The 17,370-nt window shown below is 41.4% G+C and overlaps 1 protein-coding gene across 1 annotated transcript in view; it reads left to right on the top strand.

Annotated features, from left to right (window-relative positions):
* The first annotated feature begins 892 nt into the window (after nt 1-892).
* The window catches only part of Xpr1 (xenotropic and polytropic retrovirus receptor 1), a 134,088-nt gene continuing 117,610 nt past the window's right edge, over nt 893-17,370 (top strand). The window contains exon 1 of the mRNA XM_052199884.1: nt 893-1,134. Coding sequence (XP_052055844.1) covers nt 1,066-1,134 — 69 coding nt within the window. The 5' untranslated portion in view covers nt 893-1,065. The remainder of the gene's footprint in view (nt 1,135-17,370) is intronic.

Here is a 17,370-nt window from a genome sequence, read left to right as displayed (position 1 = left end):
AGGATAAAGTTACACGTAATGGGTTTAGAACAGTGCTTGGTACAGGGACAAGAATAGACATACTAAAAAAAAAATGTCAACTACTATGTTATCCAGGGCTCCACCAGAGACTTGGGCTTTTCCCTCAGATAAGTCCTTCAGGGCAGTCACTCTCTCATTGAATGTGGTACTTTGCTGCCTCCATGGTATCTTTCCAGAGGTCAGCCTGGATGGATACGGGACTGTCTCACAGGGAGTGGAGGAGGAGAGGATTCTCTTTCCTCTCAGTGTTGTTTTCCTCCTCAATCCTTTCCCTCTGTCCCAGTCAGCAGGATCACAATTTCAGTCCTGGTTTGAATCCAGATGGCCTGTCTGGTAGCTGCTCTAGGACTAACTAGACAATTACATTGAGATACAGAAGCAGCACAAACTTTCTGGCACTGGCATTTTAAATTGATTTCAACAAGCATTTATCGAGCACCTAGAGCATGCAAATACAGTTTCCTTAAATACAATTGGCTCTTAACTGTTTCAACTACTCAATTTGGATTACTGCTGATTTATCTTTAAGGGTTTCATGAAGAATCAATATTAAAATGGAAATAATATTTGCACAGTTCTCTGCAAATATAAGAGTCTTGTGTGGATTATTGTTGCTCCAGTACCAATATTAATTGCAGTAACAACATAGCTGTTTCCCAGGCAGAGTGTAGAAAGCAGCTGAAGGGAGACAGGAGGCAGGCGGAAGAGGTCAGGGGAGGTGCCTTCCTACGTCCGGCCCAAAGGGGGCGGAGCATGAAGGAAAGCCCCCAGGCCACTCCTCTGTACCCCGCCCCCTCCGACGGGAGCGGCGTAGGCGGTTACCATGGCGATGACGTCTAGAGGGCGGGGCGGGGCGGGGCTATGGAGAGGAGGAGGAAGATGGCGGGAGGGCGGCTCTGAGGAGACCTCGGCGGCGGCGGAGGAGGAGAGAAGCGCAGCTTCGCGCAGCGCCGGGGCCCATGTGGGGAGGAGTCGGAGTCGCTGTTGCCGCCGCCGCCGCCTGTAGCTGCCGGAGCCGGGTGGGAGTGAGGGGGACGCGGCAGGATGAAGTTCGCCGAGCACCTCTCCGCGCACATCACTCCCGAGTGGAGGAAGCAGTACATCCAGTATGAGGTACCCGGGGCTGCTGGGGTTGGGGCGGCCTCGGAGGGGCTGCCATCTCCCTAGCCGCGACCTCCGCTGCTGCCCTGAGCTCCCCGGCCCGGGCGGACTTTGACCCACCGCTGCGGGGAGCCACTGCGGCATCCCGGGCGCTGCTGGCCCCCGGCGGCCAGGCCGTCCTTCCCCTCCCCCGCAGCTCTCTGCCGCCGGGGTAACGGATATGCAGGCGGCGGCGAGAGGAAGGGCACAGCCGGGCTGGGGCTAGGGAATGGTGGTGGGAGGCCAAGCCGCAGGTGCGACGGCGGCCCGGGGTCGCGGCGGTTCGGTGCCACCCCCTCCCCACTCACCCTGACCTCCGGTCTCCACCGCGGGAGATCACCCCCTCTGCCAAGGTTAGGTGCTTTTCGCTGCCCACCTCTTGCCAAAGAATCTTGCTCTTGCAAGATAAACGCCTCCAGCGATTGCCTTCATTCCACCCAGCCTGTCGGCTTACCTCCACTTGCCCACTGTTGACAAAGGCTTTGTAACAGGATTGAAACTTGGTGAAATGTGCCTCACCTAATGCAGTGGCTATAGTTTTCAAACGCATTGAACCAATAGTTCTGTTTTGATAAGGAGACGTGTCTCGTCTTTGTACTGATTGCACGAACTATACAAAATAATCACATTTTTGGATTTTCACTCTTCTCTGGTTTTGGAATGGAGGGAAGACGACGGAGGGAAGAGAATTATTTAAAATTTCAGGTTTTCTGCTAAGTTTTTGGTAGGGAGAAAAATCACTGTAATGTAAATACTGCACCTTACTTGTGTATTACACGAGTCGTAGTCCTCCTTTCAGTTTCTTCCTGTACAGCTTTTGGAGGGTTTTTTAAAAATACATATTGTAAGGAACCATGTATCAATATTGGGAAAAGTAAAGGCAGTGAAATCCACTTACGTACTTAAAAGGTAGGATACCTGAAAGTTGTTTTTTTTTTTTTTTTTTGAGCTTGCAATAGGTTATTCTCAGAAGCTAGTAGTTCAGCTCCTGGAGAGAAAAAGACAGCGGATCTGTAACCTCCAGGAATTCCCGTCTATGGTATGAGCAGGAACAAAGAGTATAAAATCAATAGGAACATGCATACACATACTAGCTAGGTTTTATGAATTAAAATATTTCGGACTTCCTTTTTAACTTTTATATGAATTTAGTGATAGGATGTTTAGGCAACAGTAATAAGTTCATTTATTCATGTAGCCAATGTAATATTTGAAGACCGAGGAAAGGGATACTTAGGTTAAACAGAATCTTGAAGATTATAAAAGAAGTTTACTTGTAATATATTGTATTTAATGTCAGAAATGAAAGGCTCATTACTAATATTCTCTTGTCAGTTTTCCTTGTAATCTTCCTTTGCCACATTCTGTAAGAAAAGGTCCTAACAGTTCAAGCTGTGGAGTTGTTGATTTATTGTTTGTAATAACATTCAATCAGTTTTAAAGCCTTGACTAGAATCCAGATGGTGGGCTTCCCTGAAAGAGGGGCATTGGGTTTTCATCATTGTACTAGCACTTTCAGCACCGCTGCCAGTTCTTCCCAGAGGTTAGTGCTGGAGCATGCTGAAGCATTTACTATTACACCCTATGGAATGCTTGCTTTTTTTGGTCAGAGGAACCAAAGTTGGATATATCCTGTGATTCTTTCTAAGTATTTCAACATTTGACTATTTTATAGAATTAATTCCAACTATTTTGGACTGGAAGGGGAAGCCTGATTTAGTTTTAAGAAATGCAACTAATCCTTGATTTGTAATGTCAGCTTTGTGGCTCGAGTAACCACGGTGACTCTGGGACTCCTCAATTTACACAGTCTATTTGGTTACTATTATTTTTAAATGGTTACTCTAGATTGGTCACAGTGGGACAGAATTCCTATGCTTCTGAGTGACTGCATTATCTTTCTCAGACCAATTATAAATTACTTTTTGAAAAATTCATTTATTGTGGATAATTGAAATTTTATTCTACAGAGATTCCCCTACAATGTAGCTCCTACCTCAGTAAATTTATCATTTCATAGGCAAGATGAAAAATAAGGGGCTTTTTTCTTTGTAAGTTGGAACCATTAAAGACATTTGCATCATGGGATTGCAGTCTTTGTGTTGTGTATTATTTCCAAAGATTTGATGCTGTTCCTTTAAAAATAGCATAGAGGTATGTGTAAGAATTTTTAAGGTCTGGGAATGTTAGCAACTTAAAATGTCAGGGAAGAGACCCAGTCTCAAAAACAAACAAACAAACAAACAAACAAACCAGGGATAAAAGGTATCTATATAAAACTTTTGCTAGGGAAAAAGACCTTCATTTAATTTTTTGTAATATGTATTTTTCATAGTTGAAAATGATGCTCTCCAAAACACTTAGCAGAACAGACGTGGATTTGTTTTTCAAGCATTGATGGTGAAATTCTGATGTATTACCCTTAGTCCAAGCCTAGGATGCCTTCTAGTGCCCTGAGCCAACAGGAACTGTTCAGCTTCTTTGTCAGTTCATTAAATATTTCTTGAATTTGGAGGAGCTTCCGATAGGAACTGAGGAGCTTGTTTACATCTATAATTCTATGCAACATTTAATTAGGTATAATGTTGTGCATACGTGGCTGCATTGTTAAGTACTGGTTCTTGTGTATGTTAGCTGTGAGGCAATGTTTTTGCTTTTCCTGCTTTCTTCTCTTTTATAAAAAAATACATATGAGGCCAGAGCCTTTTAAGGCCTACTCTATCTCCTAAGTGTTTTGTTTAACTTTTAATTCTTTTTAATTTTTGAATTGCTGAAATTATTAATGATAGTAGCATATCAATATCCTGAAAATTAATAGTTTTCAACTCGAAAAATGTGCATTCATAGGCAGAATAAGCACAAAAGAATAGCGAAGCCTGGAAGGACCATATACAGGACATCTAGGTGATGCTTTATAGTTTTACTGGGAATAAACACAAATGAGCAGATACTCTCCTTGTTTATAATAACCCAAGCACAAATCTCAGTGTGGAAGATAGAACACCAGCAAGGCTCGCTAACAGTATTTTCAAGAAATGTGGAATCAGTGGTTGTATAGTTAAGGGGTCTGTAATAGGTTAATCAAAATTAACCCAGGGCAGTTTCATCCAAACAGACTAGTATGATCAGTTAATATTTTACAGAATATTAGCAAAAGAGGCAAACATGTTTGAAGCCTTTGATTGATGATGTGATTTTTCTCTGGAGGGTTCAGGACTAAGAATGACTTTTTTCAGTGTATACTGTAGAAAGCATAAAATGCTAAAACAATGAGGTCTCCAGAGTTCAAGAATTGAAAGGGAAATTTAAAGATTATCTCTGCCACCTTGCTTTGCATATGCATGCATGTATGCATGCGCGCCCGAGAGTCCCCCCCCCCACCCCCCCAGCTAGCTTCTTGAGCACTATGTTTTAATATTGGGAGCCAGGTCACTTTAGCTGTGTGACTCTGATGAAATAACTTCCTCCTCCCAGAGTTCCAGGCTGTTCATCTTCATGTAGTGTTGGGGAACTGAACATTGATGGATTCTGAGTAAGCCTCATGTGATTTACCATTCATCTATATTTCCGTGCTTTGTTATGGTTTAATTAAGTTTACAAAGAGATTTTAGGGAACTATTTTTAAATCCTAATATAAAATTAATGCGTAAAAAATCATCTTTTCGAAAACTTTAATGAAAAGCCAGACACAGTGGTTCTCAGCACCAGGAAGACCAAGGCAGGAGGATCTTTGTGTGTTGAGATCCCGCTGGTCTACATAGTGAGTTCCAGGACAGCCAAGGTTACATAGTGAGACCCTGTCTCAAAAACCAAACCAAACCAAACCAAACCAAACCAAACAAAAAAAAACATAAATAAATAAATAAATAAATAAAATGGAATACATTAAAAACTAATTTTTTTTCATTCAGATTTTGTTCTGTGACTGGAAAACCCAGTGAAACTATGTTTCCATTGCTGGGGATTGAGCTCAGGGGATTGAGCTCAGGGCTTTGGGCATGCTAAGCCAGTCACTGTACTGTTGAGCTAAGATTTAACTTCAATAAACAAAAAGTAATGGTCCTGAGCTAATTTTCTGTTGCATGATATGGAGAATGCACTGCATGAACTGCACTTCCTTATTTTTCAGTATAAGGAAGCAATGCCATCAGGTTGTTGTGATTCTCATTTCTAGAACCCTCCCATGGGAAAACTTGTGTTGCAGGCTTCAGTGTCTCAAAGGTATTATGTTGATTAGTTAGGGTTCACATGCCTTGCTGGAACTTGTTTGAAATTTCCAGTTCGGCCACCCGATGGAGCACAAACCACGCTCTTCCTTTACAGGACTTCTGCAAATACAAATACAGTGTAGTATATTTTAAATAGTGCTTATAAATGATTGTTAGTGAGCTGCCTGACATTTACAAATATGATTTAAATGAGTGAATAAATGTTCTTTTTTTGTTCTTTCTTGTCTCTGTAAAGTGTGTTAGGGTAAGTATCCTGGTAAGATTATACTTGTCCCTCCATTCCTGAGGTTGGCCTTGGATCAGCCTTTGGGTGAAGGCCCAGATCATAAGAACCTAAGAATCGTATTTGACCTGGGGTGACCATGGAAAACCAGCCCTGGCTTCACTCCTCATTTGGAAAAAAACATTTCAGAGACTGAGTCATACGAGCTGGGGGCTTCAGGTATATTTGAATTTTAGACCCCAAAACAGTATACCCCAAACCCTATGGAGTAAGAGTTAAATTTATTAGTTAGTTAATTTTATGCAAATGAGAAGGAAGAAAAAATGTTTTCTAGATGTGTAGTAAATGGATTGGTATAGTACTCTGCTAAGGAGGCCACTCACTTGTTTTAAATTCTGAGGGAGTCAGTGTTGTCAGGGATTGGTTCACTCTTCATTGTTTATGGCCAGCCAGTAGCAGTGAGTACAGTTATGGGTGCCTAGGTTAGCTGATAAGACTTAAGACCGGTATAGAGATGCTCTAACAGTAATAGCAGTAACATAAGCACAGTGACAGCATGAGGACGACAGCTGAAACATCTAGAAACAGCCTTCAGCCCAACTATAGGTAAAGTAGCAGTACTTTGTTGGAGCTGACAAGAAGGTCACAAATATTTCGCAATTATTTTATTACTGTAACCCTTTGAAGTCACAGTTTACATCCTCTGGCATTGGCAATTAACACACATCTCAAGTATGCCTTGTATAAGTTCTGTTTTTAGTTTATATCCAACATAATTAAGTTCAAAATGTAAACAGTCCTGAACCTTGCTAGGCCTTTGAAAAACTATGATAAATTGTTAGATCAAAAATATTTATACAGGAAAAATTTATGAAAAAGGAAGCCTATACTATTAAAGAGAACTTAGATTAGAAATAAGGAGCTATAAGTCATAAGGTACAGCTCTATCACTGAGTATTCATAAATAGTGAATAAATGGTCGGTTGTGTGTGTGTATGTGTGTGTGTGTGTGTGTGTATGTGTATGTGTGTGTGATGTAGTCAAGTGTATATACAGGCCTGCCTGCATCCACTTATGTGTACTGGGGTTTAGAAGCCAGAGGTTAACATCAACTATTTTCTTCTGTCCATCTCCATCTTATTTAATTATTTTTGAGATGGTTTTAAAATTTGGCTCTGGCTGGTCAAAAACTCAGAGATCCAACTACCTCTGCCCCCAGAGTGCTGGAATGAAAGGCATTTACTTCTTTAGTCTTTTTTTTTTTTTGTAGCCCTGGATGTACTGGAACTCACTCTGTAGACCAGGCTGGCTTCAAACACAGATCTGCCTGCCTCGGCCTCCCGAGTGATGGGACTAAAGGTGTGCGCCACCACACGCAAGCACCACCATAAGTTTTGAAGACAGGTCTCTGACTGGACCTGGATCTTTTGATTTGGCTAGACTAACTGGCCAGAAAGCCCCAAGGATTACAGATGCATGTTGTCATACCGGGCTTTTACATGGATGTTGGGGATCCAAACTCAGGTCTTCATGATTGCAGTGAACTCTTATCCTCTGAGCCAGGCCTCCAGTCCTTAGCCTCAGCAAGTGGTCTTTTGAAGATATAAAGGTGGGATGCAGCCTCAGGAAAGTGACCAAGTCTCTGTTTCTGCCCTCTCCTCCCTCCTTCCTCTCCCCATTTTCCTTCCTCCTTCCTCTCCACTCTCCCTTTCCAAAAAGAATTTCATGTGTTCTAGGCTGACCTTGACACCCTATGTTGTCAAGGATGATCTTGAACTTCTGATCCTCCTGCCTCTACTTCTCAAGTGATGGAATTATAGGCATGAGCTATCACTCCCAGTTCATACTTTACTAGAAATTGAGCCCAAGGTTCTTCACATGTGCTAGATAAACAGTTTTACTAATTAAGTTATATCCCTAAATCCCAGAAAGTGTGCTTTATAGGGATTTTTTTTTATTCTTTAGAACAATGGTTTTCTTTTTTAATTCCCAAAACCATTTGAAATTCTTAAAATTACAGAGGATACCAATGTCTATTGATATAGTATATTAGAAATTAAAGGAGGAATGTTTAATATGCAGTATACAAGCATACCTTTTACTAGCTGCTGGAGGTCTAACCTTACATTTCAAGAAGCACCTGAAACTACTATTTGTACTTGTGGGAGAAGAAAAAAAACAACAAAAACAAATGAGTGATAGGATCATGAAGATTTTCTTTAATACAGGGTCTCACCTCAAGCCCTCAGAGATACTCCTGCCTCTGCCTCAGGAGATCCCCCTGGTGTTGGGATTGAAGTCATGTGCCATACAGCTGGCCTCAAAAGTGTCTTCCTTTGAGCACAGGACTTCTTTCAGAAAGATTGCCTGAAAAAAAGTGTTCTGTTCTTACAAACTGTGAGAGGATAAAAGACTCCAGTAGGGTGAGGATTACCCTGTGACTGCTACACAGAGCCATAGAGAAGAAAACTCTGGCTTCCCTGATTTCATTGTATTTAGTTCCTTTGAATTTGTAGGAATATGGTGAATAAGGAATAAGGACAGGACTAACGTCACTTAGGGACTAGGCATTGGCTGCTTTATATTGTATTAGCTCTCACACTGTTCTGCAGGGTACATATTATCTCCATTTTATGTGATGAGGTAACCTAGAAATTAGTCAGTTTTCACGGGGCTAGTCACTAAGTCAGTAGAGCTACAATTTCAAATCAAGTCTGTCATACTGTGGAGCTTCTGCTTTTGTGAGGGAGTGTAACCAGTGGTGGACAGCTGTTATTAATCTATCTACCTACCTATCTATGTAATTATCTGTCTGTCTGTCTGTCTATCTATCTGACTCTATTTACTTGTTTATTGAGGGCTCATGTCAGGCATCGTGGTAAACACTTTAAAATACATTTCTCCTAGTTGGGTGGTGGCGCATGCCTTTAATCCTAGCACTTGGAAGGCAGAGGCAGGCAGATTTCTGAGTTTGAGGCCAGCCAGGGCTACACAGAGAAACCCTGTCTTGAAAAAACAAAACAAAACAAAACAAAACAAAACAAAAAACAAATTCTTCTAAGAGCAGGAAGTGTAGGTAGGCTGCCACTGTCTGAGGAAGGGGAGGCTGAGCTTGTGCTTGTGTCGCTGCTCCTAGTTATAGGTAGCTCAGATGAGACAGCAAGAGCCCGAGTTCTTAATTCCCACCTGGTATTGCTTCATGAAAATAAGTGTTCATACATACATGCATATATACATGCATTGGGGCTTCTTCTAACCTGCTTCAGTACCACTGACCTGTTTCTGTAACTCTTATTCTATAGCATGTCAGCTGGGTTTGGAAGGTCGTAGGGTCCTCAGTAGGACAGAATTCACCTCTGTTGATTATGCTTCCTCAAAGTGATCATAACATTATGGATAAACAGCTAATAAAGGATCTTATGAAGATAAATGAAAGGACAAGGGGACGAGTTATGGTAAAAGGAGAAAGGTGGGCATGAATTATGTCACTATGAGCTATTGATTTGCCTCAGTTGTGGCTCAGTTGGCTTCAAGGCTTATGTCTTAGTAGGATGTAAGACCTGAAAGGAACTGTCAGTTCCCATTTTTGTTCAAATGAGAATGAAATCATAGAGATTAAATGATGAAGGTCATTTGGCTTGGTCAGTGGCTGAGCTGTTACCCTGATTTGTTTTATTAGTTTGCGTGCTAATGCAAAGAACAGTTCCTAAAGCCAGACTGAGCAGGTTCAAATTGAAGCTCACCAGCTTTAGACAAATCACTTGACATTTGTTTTTCTCAGTAAATGTATTTGTGTGTGTGTGTGTGTGTGTGTGTGTGTGTGTGTGTGTGTGTATTGTGAGTGAACATTTGAGTTCAGAGGACGACTTTAAGAGTTGGTTGCCATCCTATCTTGGGTCCTTTTGTCATCAGGCTTGTATGGCAAGTGATTTTTTTGTTGATGTTGGTTTTTTCAACACAGGGTTTCTTGGTATAGTGCTGGCTAGCCTGAACTTGCATTGTAGACCAGGCTGGCCTTGAACTCACAGATCCTTCTCTCTCTCTCTGCTTCCTGAGTGCTGGGACTAAAGGCATGTGCCACCACACACAGCCTGCATGGTAAGTGCTTTTACCTGCTGAGCCATCTCCTTATTCCAAGTCACTTGACATTTTTGTGCTTTGGTTTCCTTTTGTGTAAATTAGCAATAATGGTAGTATAATTCTTGTGGGATTATTATAAAAATTGCCATCTCCAAAGTTTATTTGTTCAATTGACATTTCCAAAGTCAGTGAGACAGTTTCACTGTGTAATGTAGGCAGGCCTAGATATACTAGGTAAGAACTCTGCTACTGAACTGGGCAATGGTGGCACATGCTTTTAATTCCAGCACTTGAGAGGCAGAGGCAGGTGGATTTCTGAGTTCGAGGCCAGCCTGGTCTACAGAGTGAGTTCCAGGATAGTCAGGGCTACACAGAAAAACCCTGTCTCAAAAACAAACAAAGAAACAAAAGAACTCTGCTACTGAACTACAGCTGAGCTGGTTCACTCTAGTCTGAGCTTGGAGAAAGTCCTGGGATTGTACATGTACACTGTTGAGAATTAAATGAGTTAAACACCAAGAGTTCCTAGAACAATGCCTGGCACAAAGTAAGAAGGATATATTAAAAATATTTTCTTTGTTTCTTTGTTTTGAAAGAGCTCAAGGTTGAACAGGGCTTGGTTATCAGTGTTTATATTAGGAGAATGGAGCCTCAAGTTTTATCTGTCAGATGTCAGACAGAGGTTTTTCTAGGAAATGGCTATGCTCATTTGAGCTAATACTTCCACCGTTAATAGTATTTGTTCTAATGAATTGTTCTTAGCTGTTTTTATGTATGCTAAGAAAACCAGGCATAACTGAAGATTGTGACATAAATTTGATTGATGTTCATTTGTAACATGCATTTATTTTGGCTAGCCTGTGTCAAGGTATTCTTTAATTTTTTAATTGAGGTGCATTCTTAAGTGTGTCCAGGTGGCTTAAGTGAGCTTCTAGTGGCTGCCTAACTTTAATTCTTTGCAGTTTTATAGTAAAAACAATATTTTGTCTTAAAATTAGTTTTAGAGTTGAAAAGACAGCCTTAATGTCTTTGTTTTCAGAATGGACAAATTGAGGGCATATAGGTCAAGGCGTGGGATCAGTCAGTCTTGCAAATAGCTGCTGGTAGAGCTTGCTATAGGAGTATGGTCTTCTACTTACGGTTGGCCCTCACTGAGGTTTAGCATGGCCATATTTGTTATTGTTTTGCCTTAAAGGTTCAAGAATGATTTTTTTTTTTTTTTTTTTTTTGGTACAAAGTAATAGATGTTCTGTGCTAATACATTTATCTGGATCTAACCTATTTGTCTTAGGGTTTTACTGCTGTGAACAGACACCATGACCAAGGCAAGTCTTATAAAGGACAACATTTCATTGGACTGGCTTACAGGTTCAGAGGCTCAGTCCATCATCATCAAGGTCGGAGCAGGGCAGCATCTAGGCAGGCATGATGCAGGCAGAGCTGAGAGTTCTACATCTTCATCTGAAGGCTGCTAGTGAAAGACTGGCTTCCAGGCAGCTAGGATGAGGGTCTTAATGTCCACCCACAGTGACACAACTACTCCAACAAGGCCACACCTTCTAATAGTGCCACTCCCTGGGCAGAGCATATACAAACCATCATATTCTACTCCCCCATAGGCTTGTTCAAACATACGAGTCTATGGGGGGCATACCTAAACATAGCATAATGCAGAATACATCTAGTCCAACTTTAAAAATCCCCATAATCTATAGCAATCTCAACAGTGTTAAAAGTCCAAGTCCAAGGTCCCTTCTGAGATTCATCCAATCACTTAACTGTAATCCCCAAAGCAAGACAGGAAACCAGCTGGGCAGACTCCAAACTCTGCATTTTTATGTATGATGTCAAAGCAGTCTTCAGATTGCCACCTCCTTTTTTCATCTTTGTTGACTGCAGCAAACTTCTTTTTTCTGGGCTGGTTTCACTCCCTCTTAGCAGCTTTCCGCAGCAAATAGCCCACAGGTCTAGCAACTCAAACATTTTGGGGTCTTCAAGGCAACTTCAATGTTACAGCTTCTTGTTTCAATGTCTGGGAGTCACACATCATCTTACTTCTCCAGCTCTGCCTTCTGTAGCACTCTAGCTCAGGTTGACTCCACTCCACTGCTGCTGCTGTTCTTGCTGATCATCCCATGGTACTGGCATCTCCAGTACACTGGGGTTTTCCCCTGCAGCTAGGCTTCAGCAAGAGTCTCTCATAGGCTCTTTTCATGGTGCCAAGACTTTGCATGACCCCCTTCAGTCCTGGGCCATCAACTGCAACTGAGGTTACACCTTCACCTTCCATGGCCTTTCACCATGCCAAGCCTCAGCTGCTCTTCATGAATCCTTCATGCATTCAAAACCAGTTCCATATGGGACATGGGTGACTCTTACACATTATCAAGTGCAGCTGCAGCACAAGGAACAACCTTGGCTATCTCTGAAATATAGCTTCTTTGTGCTCTCAGAAAACAGTTCCCAGAAGATCTCACCTCAGTGATGTTGCTCTCTCTCTCTCTCTCTCTCTCTCTCTCTCTCTCTCTCTCTCTCTCTCGGTTTTTCCAGATAGTGTTTCTCTGTAGTCCTGGCTGTCCTGGAACTCACTCTGTAGACTAGGCTGGCCTCAAACTCAGAGATCCTCCTGCCTCTGCCTCCCAAGTACTAGGATTAAAGGTGTGAGCCACCACTGCCCAGCAGTGCTGGTCTCTTCTTAACCACCACTAATTTCTTAGTTCCAGCTAACCAGCGTCCATTGTCCAGTAGTCTCCTTTTATTCTTGAGTGTAAAGCCAGGGACACATGGCTCAAGCTGCCAAAGTGCTTGCAGGAGCTGGAACACACCCCCTCGTTTTATTATATGGCTTTCTTTTTGTCCAACTCCTTCACTCCTGAGCTTTGCTGTCCTGGATCTTGCTCTGTAGTTTGACCTTGAACTCAGAGATCTGCATGCCTGTTCTCTGGCATTAACGATGTGTACCACCACCAGGCCTAGACTTAAATTTTTCTTCACCTAGAACTTGCTCTGTCCCAGACTGGCCTTGAACTCAGAGATCTACTTGGTTTTATCTCCTGGGATTAAAGGTATGTACCACCTTGCCTGGTGGTACATACCCAGAATTTTATCTGGGTAGGATCTTGCCCTCACCTTACTTAATCTGTTATCTCCTAGAACACAGGATTCAGTTCCATTGGTGTTCCTTTAATACCTTAGCCATTTTTCTTTTCTAAGCTTGCTAGGCTTATTCAAAACACTTCATGAGATTTAACCAGAGAACAAACTCTCTGCTGGGCTTTTGGATTCTTCCTTTGTCAATGCAATTAATATAAATATCTCTCTCTCTCTCTTGTTTTTTGTTTTTTGTTTTTTTTTGTTTTGTTTTGGTTTTTTGAGACAGGGTTTCTCTGTGTAGCCCTGGCTATCCTGGAACTTACTCTGTAGACCAGGCTGGCCTCGAACTCAGAAATGCGCCTGCCTCTGCCTCCCAAGTGCTGGGATTAAAGGTGTGCCCCACCACTGCCCGGCAATATAAATCTCTTTACCTTAGACTCAGGTAGACTCTTCAGACAAGGGCAAAAAGCAGCCACATTCTTTACCAAAATACCACAAAACAGTCTCTAGGTCACATTCTGAAATTCTTGTCCATTGAAACCTCTTGGGCCAGGTCTGCACACTTCAAATCATACTCATCAACAAAGTCTTCCATATTTCTACTAGGATAGCTCATTAAGCCCAATTTAAAGCATTCCATTGCTTTCCAAAGTCCCAAAAGCCACATTCCTCCAAACAAAGGGATGGGACAGGGTTATTGGCCTATCACAGCAATAACCCAGTTCCTGATACCAACTTATGTTTTAGGGTGTTACTGCCGTGAACAGATACCACAACCAAGGCAAGTTTTATAAAGGACAACATTTCATTGGACTGGCTTACAGGTTCAGAGGTTCAGTCCATCATCATCAAGGCAGGAGCAGGGCAGCATCTAGGCAGGCATGATGCAGGCAGAGCTGAGTATTCTACATCTTCATCTGAAAGCTGCTAGTGGATGGAAGACTGGCTTCCAGGCAGCTAGGATGAGGGTCTTAATGTCCACCCACAGTGACACACCTACTCCAGCAAGGTCACACCTTCTAATAGTGCTACTCCTTGGGTGAACAATATACAAACCATCACATTATTAGATCAAATTAACAACCTAAATGGATTTTCTGTATGCTAATTCAAACTCAGTAAATGATGAGACTCGGATATCAGTGATGCTATTTACTTACCTACATAAAATAACCATCTCACTATTATAAGGTCTGAGCACAAGTAGAGAGCCATTTGAATTAGGAGATAGGATTGAGGGGTTCTAGGCTTTTATCAGAGATAAAAGGAGGACTTAAGGTTAAAAACGGATGGTCTTTCCCTCCATAACATACCTGCTTGTTTTGAAGCATAGGCTACATATGCTACATGACCCTACAACTTCTACCGCCTATAACCCAAGTTGCCAAGCCAAAGTCAGGACAAATATGACTGCAACAGTGGTTTTCAACCTGTGGGCTATGACCGCTTTGACATACCTCTTTCTTCAAAAATATTTACATTATGACTCATGCCAGTAGCAAAATTACAGTTATGAAGTAGCAACAAGAATAATTTTATGGTTGGGGGTTCACCACAACATGAGGAACTATATTAAAGGTCCACAGCAGGGGCTGGAGAGATAGCTCAGCGGTTAAGAGCACTGACTGCTCTTCCAGAGATCCTGAGTTCAGTTCCCAGCAACTACATCGTGGCTCACAACCATCTATAATAGGATCCAGTGCCCTCTTCTGGTGTGTCTGAAAACTGACAGTGTACGTACGCATAAAAATAAAAATTAAAAAAAAAAAAAAAAAAAAAAGGACAGCCGAGCGGTGGTGGCCCACACCTGTAATCCCAGCACTTGGGAGGCAGAGGCGGAGGCAGGCAGATTTCTGAGTTCTAGGCCAGCCTGATCTACAGAGTGAGTTCCAGGCCAGCCAGGGCTACACAGAGAAACCCTGTCTCGAAAAAAACCAAATCCAAAAATCCAAAAAACCAAAAAAAAAAAAAAAAAAAGGTCCACAGCATTAGGACGGTTGAGAAATACTAATCTAGACGATGTTAGAGTGCTATACTTATGTGTTATATATAACATATATATACTTATATGTTATATGTATAACATATATGTATTTGATTTTAGTATTTATATTGGACAGTTTGTAGAATGCACTTGGAAAAGCTCTTGGGAGGGATTATTTCCTGGGTGTGACTCTTTCTTTGCTTATTGCCTGAATCTCAGTGTGTAGCTCAGAGTTGCCATCCTCTTGCTTCTGTCTCCTAAATGCTATTTATGATTATTACTATTCCTGGCTCATAGAAGATTTCAAAGAGACAACACAAAGTGATGTGTGTGTTATTTGTATCTTAGATGATGCTTTAGGTAGATTATGATCAAAACTAGGAAAACTATTATCAAATAGTGTAGTAAAAAGTCATAAAGGCTTGAACCAATGTTTTATTTAATCAGTTTTTTATATAGTCCACATTTTAAGTGAAACTGGGTTATGTTAAAATTAATACTATATGGTTTTTCCGTTGGTATATAGTGTTTCAGTGTTAGATAAGACATTTCTGTCATTAGTGGTGTTTTTACATTTGTTGTTACAATGTATGTAATATTTATCAGATGCATACTGTGTGTCAAGCAGATAGTAGATATTGTCCATCTAGCATCTAGCTCACTCTCTGTCATATTTAACTACTCTTTATGTTTGTTGAATGAAGTTCCTGTGTGATCTTTACAACAGGCCTATTGACATATAGGTGTTTATCCTTATTTTTTAAGAAAGATAATCAAACTTTAGTAGTTGTCCAAGGTCACACCAGTAGTTTAGGATGAATCAAGATTATGAAATCATTTTTCTCAGTCCAGATTCTACTTTTTTTAGTTTTTTTGAGACAGGGTTTCTCTGTGTAGCGCTGGCTGTCCTGGAACTCACTTTGTAGACCAGGCTGGCCTCGAACTCAGAAATTCACCTGCCTCTGCCTCCCAAGTGCTGGGATTAAAGGTGTGAGCCACCACCGCCCGGCTCAGATTCTACTTTTATTTAAAATAACTTTTTTTGAGATTATAAATATATCACTTTCCCCTTCTCTTTCCTCCCTCCACCCCATTCCATGTACCTCATCTCCTTGCTCTCCCTCAAATCAATTCTGCTAGGCTTGTGGTAGTTTCCTGTGCACTGGGCCTGCTGACTGAGAAAAAGGGTGGAAAAAGAGGAGTGGATTTGTGAGAAACTTGGCAGTTAGGACACTCAGGGCATTTGCTACAGGGACTAATAAATGCTGCTGGAATTTGAATAAAAGGTGTCATTTGAGGTCAGTGCCTTTCTTGGGGACACTACTTCACTGGTTGCCAAGAAGCTTCACAGAATGCCTTTACTTTGGTGAATTCTGTCTGAATTTGATCTTTTCACTGACCCTAGATTGATGGGGCTTGGCCAATGGTGTACAATTAAGTGGTTGACTGAATATTGTAAACTCACAAAGAAGTGATAATGTGTAAATACTCGTGTGCTGAATTACTCCTTACAGTGACAACTGCACTCAGCACTCACACTCTAGGAAAACAGGCCTGCCTTACATCATTCTGTTCTGTGTTCTCCACCAGCCTGTTGAGGGGAGGTAAATTATGAGACCAGTTGAGCCTGTGATTAGAAAGCTAGAGTTATGGTTTACTCATTTCCTTCTGCAAGGTCAAGGTTTTGTGCTGTTTGGGTACATCTAATTTGTTGTATGATATCCTTTTTACTGAAATATGCCTGGATATGCTGCCATGGTTACTGTTGAAATGCCCTTTCACCTTTACTTTTTTAAAAAGAAATATATATATGTAAAATATCTCCAGCCCCTACTTTTTTTAAATAAATAAATTTAAAAATTTATTTATTAGCCGGGCGGTGGTGGTGCACGCCTGTAATCCCAGCACTCTGGGAGGCAGAGACAGGCGGATTTCTGAGTTCGAGGCCAGCCTGGTCTACAGAGTGAGTTCCAGGACAGCCAGGGCTATATATACGGAGAAACCCTGTCTCGAAAAAACCAAAAATCAAGAAAAAAAAATCAAAAAATTCATTTATTTTTTATTTATATGAGTATACCATAGCTGTCTTCAGACACACAGACTAGAAGAATGTATTGGACCGCATTACAGATGGTTGTGAGTCACCATGTGGTTGCTGGGAATTGAACTCAGGACCTCTGGAAGAGCAGTCAGTGCTCTTAACTGCTGAGCCATCTCTCTAGCCCCACCTTTACTTTTATTGCTGACCTCTTTCCTGTTCTCTCTCTCTCTCTCTCTCTCTCTCTCTCTCTCTCTTTTAAGTTAATGTTAGTGCTGGGCTGGAGAGATGGCTTGGAAGGTAAAGGTATCTAGTACCAGCTCAAAAGATGATCTGAATCATATGGGAGAAGGAGAGAACCACCTCCCATGGCTATCCTCTGACCTCCACACACGTGCTGTGTTACATATATGAATGCACTCACACACATAAATTTTAAAGACTATTTTAAAAAGACAGTGTTAATTCCTATCCTAGTATATGAATGTTTTGTTCATAGCTTTGTTTTTTCCAAAACTAGGATGTGAACTCAGGGCCTTGTCAATAGTATATAGGCATTCTA

The sequence above is a fragment of the Apodemus sylvaticus genome, chromosome 12 (assembly GCF_947179515.1).
Source record: "Apodemus sylvaticus chromosome 12, mApoSyl1.1, whole genome shotgun sequence".
In the NCBI taxonomy this organism is placed as follows: domain Eukaryota; kingdom Metazoa; phylum Chordata; class Mammalia; order Rodentia; family Muridae; genus Apodemus; species Apodemus sylvaticus.
Note: the sequence above shows the minus strand (reverse complement) of the source record. Positions and strands in the feature narration are given on the sequence as shown.